General features: G+C 42.5%; 1 protein-coding gene across 1 annotated transcript; it reads right to left on the bottom strand.

Moving 5' to 3' along the window:
• Positions 1 to 1,075: 1,075 nt before the first annotated feature.
• On the bottom strand, positions 1,076 to 5,799 carry zfp36l1a (zinc finger protein 36, C3H type-like 1a). Its single transcript, XM_005925990.3, has 2 exons — positions 5,623 to 5,799; positions 1,076 to 4,370 (listed from the first exon to the last, which is right to left on the bottom strand). The coding sequence occupies exons 1-2, from the start codon at positions 5,671 to 5,673 to the stop codon at positions 3,303 to 3,305; spliced, it is 1,119 nt and encodes a 372-aa protein (XP_005926052.1). The 5' UTR covers positions 5,674 to 5,799; the 3' UTR covers positions 1,076 to 3,302.
• Between the last annotated feature and the right edge of the window lie 5,946 nt (positions 5,800 to 11,745).

The raw sequence follows: 11,745 nt of genomic DNA, 5'->3' as shown, positions 1-11,745 counted from the left end.
AGCTGGTCTAAAATGGGATGGGGGAGTAAGTTGGTGGGTGATGAAGAATGGAGGGACCTAAGGATCAAAACTAGACGCCACAAGGCCCAGGTTCTCAGGGATAAAGCAACAAGGAGGCCTCCATGGGTCAGCTGTGATGGGTCAGCACCCACCATTGTATGGAGGGAGTTCCTGTTGCTGCTCCGGTTTTTTTGCAATGTGAGAGAATATAAACATGGACAGACGGGAAGTGTCCAGAGGCCGAGGAAATGCAGAAGCGGTGCGTATGTTGAGTCGAGTGCATGAAGTGGAAGTTGCTACTGAAATTGAATACCACTCTGCTCGCATTAATGGCCAACTTGTGATTGTTATCTGTATTTATTCTCAATGTAAAAACAGAATATATCAAATTAACCCCAAGGCATAGTGTTAACTATGACTGCACCGTTTATCCCCCTTTTTACCTGAAATATCCTTGTGTACATATTGATTAGGTCACAACCTCATCAAATCTGTTTTTTTTTTTATTCTTGGAAACTTTATAGTAGCTCCCCCTGATCAATATTTCTGCTGAAACTAAGTATGCCAGGTCTTTGTGTAATCAAGCCTGCTCAGACTTTGACTATCCCCGGGTCAATACCCCTGGCTGCTGCCTGCACAGCTCACCAATCAACTTGCACCACACCGAAACTCCCTTTAGTTCTGTATTATGCATCGAAAAAGCACTCACCTGATTACAGCCTCAAATATAATACTGTGTGCCTCTTTTGTTAAAACCCAAGTTTCCTTGGGTATGATGTTACAAAATGTAACTAGTTTCTTTTTTCTTCACATTTTGGACAAATTGCAACAAGTATGCAGTATCAGTCATTAGAGCTTCCTCATAGCCATTATTGGACTTTTTGATACTGAAGAAACTTGAATACTGATTAAGCTCTGGAATTGTAAGGTTTTAGAATAAGACTGACTTTTTTTTTTTTAACTCACATTCATGGGAAGCCCTCTAGAGTTTGAATGGGTACCCAAAACTGAGCAAAACTGCCCCATATTTGCTCAATTTCCCAGAACTTTTTACACACCACTCATCACAAAGTTGAACTTTTCAAAAAAATACAGGTTTATTGACTTAACTGCAATCAATACTTACAAAAAGAGAGAGAGAGAGAGAGAGAGAAAGAGCGAGAACGAGAGAGAGAAAGAGAGAACAGGTTTTCATATAAACTCACAGAAATTACTGTAGTGAAAAAACATGGCTGGGAAAAAAAAAATAAAATACATTCAACAGTTTTACTTTCTTTGTGTCAGAATTTGTTCACCTCTTCTGAACACACAAAGGCAACACAGAACAAGTGACTTAAGGAGAGAGAGAAAAAAAAGAAAAAGAAATTGTCCTCCATTATCAAATATAAAAAGGCGGAGAGCCCTTAGCTACCTGGAATGTATTAAACGAGGCACTTCCACTGATCAAGCATCCAATTGAATTAAAAGAAGATATACTTTCAACTCATTTGATCACAACTATTGCTTGTAATAACAGACTGGGTGACAGAACACATTTCAACACAGCCAGCCTCTGAACTGCTAGACTCTGCTAAACGAGTCATGTTACTAATTTTCTTTTTAGCACCCCTTTAAGTCTACCATCAACCCGAGTAGGAATAATCCTCTTCAAAGTGGGGACAAGAGATCAGGGAGAGAGAAAAAAAATAAATCAAATTAATGTCATAACAGTTAGCTACTGTTACTGTCAGATTACTGTAACATGTGCAAGGGGAGGAATGGATACAAGCAAATCTAGTTTAGATGGAAATGCAGTCCAATAAGAGGGAGTAAGAAAAACAAAGTACAATAAATAATCAAAACGCAAAACAGCTTTTTTTGCATTTTTTTTTCTTGCTTTAAATTAAGTTTCATTTTGACAAAGTGTAGTTGCAGAACAAAAGTCATTGAAGTACAATATATTAAACTGTGAAAAAAAGGAAAACTGACAAAAACGTCTTCACAATCTTTAGATTAATATGGAAGATCATAATTTAACATAAAAGAAAATATATTCTATTGTTCATTATCCAGATAAATACAAAAAACAAAATTAACAAAAAATGCATATGATCACCAATAAATATGTTCTGATAAGTTAAATAAGCAGTGACACGCAAACCTTCTGTCTGGAAAGTTTCTCAAATAATAATAACCGTAATAATAACATTAATAAAAAATAATTATCAAATAAAGAAAGCAAAAAGGGATGTAATGAGAGTAGAGCGCTCCATGGAGCAGGTTCTAAAGTGAAGGAGATGGGAGGGGGACAAGTAAAGTAAAATAGCTTGGAGATCCGATCTTGTCAAGTCATGCGATGTATAACTATATTATGGGAATGCTGGAATTCCCCGGATCGGTGAAGATGAAGGTGTAGGTGCTGGGGGCAGGACAAAGTCTTGCAGGTTTAATGATCAGTTTGATATCAACTTCCTTCCCAAGGAGAAAAAAAAAAAAAAAAAGAAACAGCCAGTGACCAGCAACAGGAGGAGAGGGGGGGCCATAACCAACTTCCAGTTCAAAGTCCTTCCTGCAGACTCACCCGGTTCAAAATTACATAAGACGGGGCTTGACTGAGGGGTAGAAGGAGGTGGGTGGGGGCAAATGAGAAAGAACCAAAACAAACAGTAGTCCATTCACCCTAAACACATGCAGAAACTGCCCAGGCACTTTTTTTTCTCCATTTCTTTAAAAAAAAAAAAACAAAAAAAAACTATTCATATATTTTCAGGGTCTGTCATTTCTCTCCGTTTGTCTTAACTCAGTCTGTAAAAACGTCTGCGGTGTAGAGCTACAGTTACATTACTGAGCACCCTCTAGCAAGCTCAGGGGAAGTGGTATCATCAGGGAGGATGGCAGGGGAGAGAGGGGAGGGGGATGAGGGCTAGTGCAAAGCACACCCCTTTCCAAGGCCACTTGTGCTGCAACACATTCAATAATACATGAAGAAGAAGAAAAACAAAAAGAAAAACAAGTGGCACCTGGCATAAACAGTCAATTGTTGTTCTCATCATTTCATTGTTCAGTTTCCTCTCCTTTTTTGGCACTATGACACATGGCGGGGTACTTTCTTTTAAAACTTGCTGTGCAGATTAAGTGGGAAGAAATGATAGATTTAGCTGAGGGTTCCCTTAGTTGATTATATCCTCATAATGCTAACAAGGAACTAACGTGATGTGTAAGGGAGCTTTGAGGGCAGAGGGGAGTCTGAAGGGCAGAGGTAGAGGGGAGTGCCATGTTCTTTGTGTCGTCAAATTTAAAAGTCACTAGTGGATGCGTGCAGTCTAGTCATCAGTGATGGAGAGGCGGCTGAAGATGGGAAGGCGGCGGGTGTTATCCAGCGTGGGGGACTCTGAGCCACACAGGCTGCCACCAGAGCTGCTCTGGTAGCCCTCTTGATCCGACATAGAGTCTGGGGGGCTGGATGAAGACTCCAACATCTGAGGGGACTCCAACATGGGTCTGAAATAGTAAGATGTGCTTGTTGGAGAGGGAGGTGCAGGGGTGTTGGGCTCTGTGCCTACAGGACCGGCATTGAGACTGGGCCCGAACAGGCTGGCCAGCTCCTGGCTGGAGTAGGTGAAGGGATTTCTGCTGGGCCAGTCTGGGATCTCATCAGGGAAGAACATGGGTGGAGGGGTGACTGAGGTGGGGCTGTCTCTCAGCCCAACTGAGTTGGAGAAACCAGCAAAGCTGTAGCTGTGCTGCAGCCGAGGTCGCTCCATCTTGTTCATAGAGTTAAGAGGAGAGGACTGCTGGGGAGGTCCACGACGCTCCTCGGCATTGTGGATGAAATGGCAGCGAGGCCCGTATGGGCAGAAACCGATGGTGTGGAAGGTGCGGCACAGCTCAGTTTTGTACTTAGGATGGCGGCTCAGGCTGCGCAGTTCATGGATTCCGTGAGCAAACTGGCATTTGTCGCCATATTTGCAGGAACCGTTCTCCTCAAAGGGCCTGCAGAGCTCTGTCTTGTAACGGCTGGAGTTCACTTGGCTGCTGCTGCCAGTGGGACTGGCAGGGCCTAGGCACTTGTTGATGAGCCTCTCGCCCGTCTCGGAGTAGGAGCGGTCTCGCAGGCGGTTCTCCTTGTTGTTGCTGGCATTGCCAACCCCTGAGATGAGTGAGGAGGACTGGTCCGCTGCCTTCAGGCTATTCAGAAATTGGTTCTGGTTGAACTTTGTACTGCTGACAGAGTGCCGCCGCTGGTACACGCCTCCCACTGAGGGAGATCCCACCGCCTTCCTGTCCAGCAGGGGTCCGGCGGAGCTGGAGATGGGCACGTTGGTGCTAGTGCAAGGAACAGACATTGGATGGGAGACACCCAGGTTGTTGTTGTAGCTGAGAAGTTTGTTCTGCAAGAAAAATAAAGTACAGAAAATGCAAGCATTAGAAAAGGTAGAGCACAAATAAAAAGCTACTTTCAGCAGCTCCCTGATTTTTAAGTCCGATTGCCATCCTGATGCAACTCCTGAAAGTGACTGAACGCTTGTTAGGCGAGCCTATAAACCATTTGTACAGATACTCTCCCTGAATAAATAAATAAAAATGACGGGCACTGTGGGACTGGTGGGGCTACACCTCCGCCTGCATGACTGTTGTTTTTTGGCTCAGACCACATTAGCGGATACAGGCCTATAGAACAGCAGCTGGTTTGGCAAGTTGCCCAGGTTAGGAATGTGTGCGCCTGTGTAGTCAATAGGACAGCAGCACATGAGAGGCCTGCGGACGACCAGTGTGGGCTACAAAGAGCCTGCATCATTTGAAAGAGAAAGAAAGTGGCCAAACATTCTGTGGATTACAAGGGAAACCTGATCTGCTTTCACACATTTCCATACTAGTGGAAATGAACAGTTAGTCATGATTTACATAAACATGACAGTGTAAATAAAATCCAACAAACTCCAGAGGGAGGCTAAAAGAAAAACAAAAACGCTTTGAGAGGCAATCTGACACTCAAAACGGGGTATGAAAACGAATTACGCATCAAGTGTTAAGGTGAGACGATGCCGGTAGTTTAAGTAGTTTTATAGGGGCAGAAAGTGGGCTAAAGCCAGCCAAATCTGGTCAATGATTAGCGAGCATGTGGCTGCTCTGAAAGCGGCATTAAAAGTGGCGCAAAAGTGATCTCATTAAAATAAAGAGGACATAAAGCTTTCACTTTAACAGCCGCTGGCTGCCTAAACTGCACACCAACCTCAAAGCATAAACCATAGATAACATTAAAGTTAGCGGATGTGGCTTATGTTGAACATTAAATAAATACACAAGTAAATAAAAACACCATGTTTTTAAACAATTTTTAAATTAACGCTCCCGCAGCGCTTCGGTCCACTTTGAAGGCGCTTATAGCGTAAACCCTCAAGAGACGAGGCCGAAGAGAGGAAATAACAGACGAAGCAAACAAATAAACACGCAGCTGACTCAAAGCGGAATACAAAGCAATAAACAGCAAAACAAAAACAGCCTCCGCGCAGGCGGCAGAGGGCCGCGGGCACGGAGCTCGTCATTCCTCCACAGCGGCTAACTCCCCGCTGCTAACAGGCTAACGTCAGCCCACAAGACACACACAGAGAGAGAAGGGGGTGGAAAAAGTTAGGAAGCTACCTTGTTCATTACTTCGAAGTCGAAGAAAGGCGATACCACGGCTGTGGTCATCTTTGCAGCGACCGGAATCAAATCACAAAAGTAGTTTAAAAAAAAAAAAGAAAGCCAGTCTACTTGTTAGAAAGTTGCTCAAAGCTACTGAACTCTCCCCCTCTGCCCTGCACCAACCCCGACATTTGCTTTTTAATCAATCGACTGCAGGGAGGAGCTTCAAAAAACGGGCGTGAACTTTCAGTAACTTTAGTAACTGTAGAGAAAAAAACTTGCATTGGTTTGTCAGTTTATGTGAGATTACTCCAGTGCTGGGTGAGCTTTGAATGCCAAACCGTCTTAGGCTACCAGTTAGGAGGGATAAAGCACTAAAAACAAGTTTCTTTTTCCTCTTGATCGGAGAATCTGAACTTTGGGTTAGATTTGTTAAAAGTTAATTTTGTTGGAGGGAAAAGTGTCTTCAGTTCATAATTAAGCAGCTTAAATATATTTATATAAAACTAAAGTCCGATCAGAAGCCTTCAAAGGCAAGTGAAGAGGAGTAGGGCAATGGAAATCTTGTACTTCTGGAGTTGTTTACTGTATTATCCTCGGGGTTTCAGCTACCATCCACTACTCTGTAATTAATTTACTCTTAATTGCTGGACTGTAACGTCACTTGTGGGACTTTCCGGTGAATTCAGGCACTCGCACTTTTAACTCTTTCCCGACCACAGCTATTTCACTGTTACAGCATTCTTCTTCTCAGCCACAGCTCATTTGTTATTCATTACCAGCAGGTATAAAACTCCTCTTCTGAATTGAATACGTGCATGTCATTTCATCAGGTACTGTAGGCGACAATCTGATACATGAGTGACCTCACTAGATTCGACCGCACTGGCGTGACAGACTACAGAGAGTGAAACCCATACACATGTATTGTGGCTCATCTTGCCCACCCCCTTCATAAAGTCTATGACATCGGCCATGTGCAGACCCTAATGTCAGGGTTGGGTTGCAGTAGAAAAGGAGAGGAGGGAAAAGAAAAGCAGGGTTGAGGAGGAGGGGGAGAAGAAAAGAAGCTGTTAACATACAGAAAAAAAAGTTGGAGTATGGAGGAGGGGATGATGGCGTGAGGGGGAGATTTATGGAGGACGTTTATTACTACACAGCATTGCCCCCAGGGAAGTGAGGGAAGAGGGGTGGGATAGAGAGGCAAACATTCCCTTTCCCCTTCCTCTTCTTCTTTGCCTATACAGGAGCCATGCAGGGGGGGAGTGGGGAGGTGGAGAGCTTTGTCTCTAACTGCTAGCAGCCCTGAAGGAGGCAGGGAAGTTGTTTTTGCGCTGAAATGTTGAAACGAGCTGAAATAGAACAGGCCAGATTACACCACAGCTTCTCAAGCAAGTATCTGACTAAGACCTCGTGAGCTGACCTTTTTGGAACTCAAACATCCTCCTCGCTATGCATTAAGAAAAGTAGATGCAAACACCCGGTTACTCTGGACCTTGTCAGTGAACAGCAAGGGTGTGTGTTGGAACATTAAAAAAAAGAGTTTTACGAGCCAGGCCTGTGCAGAGCAATCTCCCCCTGGAGTGTTTTCACAGATGACAGGGTGGGATGACAGACTTGCTAGAAATCTCGTCTGCAGTTCAAAGGGCCTGTCACTGATTGATTAAGTGGGCCAGATCGATTCTCTCCCTCTAAGGGAGAAACAGAGCAGGGAAGTAGAAAGAGAATCACTTTTCTCCCCCTTTTCTTTTCATTTTGCAAATGCAAAAATCCCGTAGCTGGTGTGGGAATTCGTAATATGTAACACAAGTGAAGAATACGCTCATGTAACTGTGATGCAGGAGCTGGAAATTTCACTGTAGATACTTGCAAGGATTTAAAGCGCACAAGGTCAGCAGGGCTCTAAACTCAAAAACAAACTACCCACTGACTGATGGAAATGCCTTCATACTGGACCTTGGCCTTAAGAAGCCTCATGCAGTGCATTTGTTTATTTTTAATACTCTCAGATATATCGTGCCTGCTGATATTATTGTGTGACTCAGTTGTCCTTCCAGGTTTAGGAGGAGGCACCTGTTTCCTGCCAAAATGAAAATATATAGAAAAAAGTCAGCCTGCTGTGCTCTCAGGGGATAAAGTCAGATGCTTTAAAAATGGAGACAGTAAACCACTGTAATTACTACTGACAAGACTTTAACACAATGCATTGTAAAAAAAAAAAACTGCATTATTTTACTCTGGACTCTCTTTCCTTTAAAAAGAAAAAAATATCTCATAAAGAGTTTGAAATCCAAATATTTTCTGTTGTCACAAATGACAGAAATCTTGCAACTAAGGTGCGTAGAAGCATCATGACGTTTTCACTGACTTCCAAAGCAACAAACACAAAAGGCACGATCCATATATTAACTTCTCTGGCAGTATTTTCCTCTTACTGTTGACTGAGTTGAGCTCTCTCTTAGAAGACTTGATTTCTGAGGTTTTGTGCTCTCCAAGGTCAAGGCTGTCCTCCTTTTTTTTCCTCCAGGCTCTGCTGGCGCTGGAGTCAGTCACTCCTCGGCATGTGCTGCGTCGTTTGATTTCTGCCTCCTGCGCCGTTGACTCTGATGACCCCAAGCTCAGAAGGGAGGATGGGGATTGAGCTTGAGGTCACTGATAATGTTTAAGTGGGATGACAGGATGTTAAATTTTTCACCTATCACTACTGGAGATGAAAGAAGTCATGGAGGAGAACAACAAATAAATGGGAGGTGACTGTTGTGGCAACAATTTGCTGCAGTTCCTCCCTGCAGCCAACAGAGGGCAAAGTTCTTCCGCTTCTCTCTCCTCTGGTCTCAGCATTTCTTATTTAACTCTATTTTTGTACAGTATTTTAAGTCTTTGCACGTTTGCCTAAAACATAACTTTACCTCAACAGAAGAGTTCTAGATTGAGTGGGAATTTCTAAGATTAGACCAGCAGGTCAGCTCAGTCAAAGACAGCTCCTTTGTGCGGCTTTGAGGTAATTTAGTGCTCAGTACAAACTTGTGAATTGTGTAATCAGTCTTTCCACAGATACACTAACATTGGCCTTGTGTGAAGCAAAGGGACTTATCAGCTACAAAACTCACAATTACTCAAACTAGTATTGTGGTAATCTCAAACCGTGCTGCACCACATCCCAGTTAAGGTGACCACAAGCTCATTAAACAATGTATTAAAGAAGAAATAAGTAGTATTTTTACTTTTTACTGCTGCATGGTGCATAATGTGTATTCTGGGGCTTGATAGGGTTGTTGATGAATACCAGTCACTTAGTGGTTTCCACTTAGTGAGATTTCTGCCTCACTAAACAGTCATCCCCCCCACACACTTGCATTTTCAATTCCTTAATATTAAGGTTATTACTGTATATGCAGCTGTGAGCGGAACATCTCTGCTTCACAAGAAATGTATTTTCAGTTTGTCGCTGGCACATCTTAGTTATTTCTGCCAGTCATGGGAAAACAACCTTTAAGATCTTAGTAGTGCCCGTGTAGGTTAGATTTGAGAAGAGGGGACATAGTCAGGGTGAAAAAAAGCTATGTTTGTAGTTGCCATTTGTGTTGTAGTGTTGAAGTTGTGTTGTATGTTTCCTTCTAAATAGAAGAAAAACATACAGATTTCCTTAAAATCCATATTTTTATGATAGTCACAAGCATTTCCTCAATGGTAAATCCAACTGCAAAGTACAATATTGTGTTTTTTTCAACTTTATTTGTTATGTTATTAATGCTTAAGTAAAGGTAGTTACAGTGTATCAAATCAATGTTCAGAAGAGGGTTATATTTGCATATATTTTTTTCTTTCTTTTTAAATAACAGATGGAAGGTGACCTTTATTTGAGTACTTAATGTTGAGGAGGAGACACTTTTAAGTGCTGCATTTAGCTGTAATTTAACAACAGGTTATTTTAACCTCAATTAAAGTATACTGAACTACTTCTTTACTTTAAATATGTGGAAACAGCTGTATTGGAGTACATTTGTCCTCTGAAAAATAAAAGTGGAAGACAAAGGAGTTTAAGATGAAAAAAACAAAACAATGATTAACGCAGTACATATGCTTTTCACTACTGCAAATGTGACATATTGCAGGAGTAGAGTCAGTTGTGTTTCTGCTTCTATTAAAAGTCACTGCTTACTCAACAACTTCCTTTTTGTTTTTCATCAGGACAGCTAATCACTCTGCTGACTGTTGAGTAATCAGTGGTCAAGGATAGTCAAGTTTGAGCAAAAAAAAAAATACAAAACAGACTTTGATTCCTTGAATATGCTGTCATGTGTGATCTCATATTTACTGTGATCCTGCACGGGTTTTGTTTCTGTATCCACTGCCCACTTCCCAATTTGTGTGATCCTGTCCTTGTCTGTATAAGCCTTGACAGCCAGGACACCATGATTGCTTCCTTTCATGTTTCATGGTATGTTTGCCAAATTCATATGGGAGGACTGTGGTCATCATGCAGGGCGAACCTAGCCTCAGAGGAAGAGAGTTTAGGGAGAGAGAAGGATTGAGGGAAGGAGCAAAATAAGAACAAGCAGCGATTAATTGTCCATAAGAGTAGCCACAGCATTGTTAGTGGTTAACCGCCAACTGCTCTTGCTGATCTTGTTCCCATGAATCGCTCCAACATGCCCATCCACTCACTTCCACTGCCCTTCATCTCACACTGGGTGGGATGCGGCATCAGTGCTAGCCCTGGCTCATTTGGATGGCTTTGACACGTCACAGCATTACATTCATGACCGGAGTTCAAAACAAACACCATGTTGGAAATGTAAGTCTGTGGCTCCTTTGCTGCCAATTTGCAGCGAAATAGGAGAAGAAGAAGAAGAAGAATGATGATGTTTCGGCAAATGCAAAGTCGCAAAAAATAGCAACAAAACAAGACAGTGAGGGGTCAGCGTTTAAAGAAGATATACTGCCCAATTCTCTGTTGACACGGCAATCTCTAGAGGATGGTTGTATTTAGAACGAAAGGCTGGCTTCCGCCTCTGACTTCCTGACCTGCGTTTCCTGAGGAACAATCTTTCTGTCTATGCAGAGGGCTCATGGGAAGGGATAGTTTGGTTTTCCACACACACATTGGGGGTCACGACAGATGAAGCCGAGGTCAAAGCCATCAAGCTACAGAAATGAGTTGATGACCACAGCGATGTGATGCATAATGCATTAAATTCACAGTACAGCGATGGCACTTAGGCCAAAAAAGTTAGGGATGGAATGATGAATCATGGTGATTGTTGTGACCAGATCCGACCGGACTGGACTGGACAAACATGACCCTGGCCCAGGTGTCATGACCATGCAGTGGACGCTGAAACCAGATATTCCTCAGCTCCTCACTCAACGCTTGCAAAAAATCAATGGGCTTTGTATAATGTTGGAACAGTGGAAAGCATTCTCTCACCCCCTAAAAATCCTTCCCTTGTCCCATCTGTCTCAATTCTGCAGCTCTCCCAGACCTCACAACCAGCCCTGTGTGGTCACTCCAGGACTAGAATTACAGAGTCCATGTGTCCGGACTCTGGACAGTATACAGAGTCAACCGCCTGTGTGATCCTACCCACTTTCCTCACATGTTATCCCTGCGGTTTTGTTGAATTTGAATTTTGACAACTGCTCGCTTATCGTGAATGAGCGTTGAAGTGCGAACTGATGGTTTTCATTAAATGATGTTGAGCGTGAGAAAAAGATCCGTTGTTTGTGAGCCGTCCTCAGTTGACCCAGGGCATATGGCGATGTCAAATTCCTCATTGTTGTAGGCGTGTGATGATTTATTGTGATAAACTGTGCTTTTATTGTTGCTGCAAATCTAATTTGATCCTTTTTGGTGCCTGTGTTTATTGCTAGTAGAATGCTACAAATGATAGCTATTCGCAGGCTACTTGATGAATACAATCAGAGATGTTTATGGGTTTAAGACATTTTCTTTTCCTGTTATTATCATTGCAATTAATACAAGTAGAAAACAAAAAATGAATAACAGAATGTAACAGTAGATGCTGATAAGAGAGGGAAGCTGAATGAGAAAGGACAACAAAATATAACCAGCCAAAGGAGTTAACAATTTAAGTTAAGTTATAGCATTTTCATGGCATATTTCTAATATTATTG

This window comes from Haplochromis burtoni, unplaced genomic scaffold (genome assembly GCF_018398535.1).
Source record: "Haplochromis burtoni strain Fernald_Lab_line unplaced genomic scaffold, NCSU_Asbu1 Contig_85, whole genome shotgun sequence".
Taxonomy (NCBI): domain Eukaryota; kingdom Metazoa; phylum Chordata; class Actinopteri; order Cichliformes; family Cichlidae; genus Haplochromis; species Haplochromis burtoni.
This window is presented reverse-complemented; position numbering and strand designations above follow the sequence as displayed.

Bases quoted from the DNA above. Each gene is read 5' to 3' on its own strand.
- zfp36l1a (XM_005925990.3), bottom strand. From the start codon at position 5,673: ATGACCACAGCCGTGGTATCGCCTTTCTTCGACTTCGAAGTAATGAAC. The intron at 4,371-5,622 runs GTAGCTTCCTAA...TTTTTCTTGCAG, and splicing joins ACTTCGAAGTAATGAACAAG to AACAAACTTCTCAGCTACAA.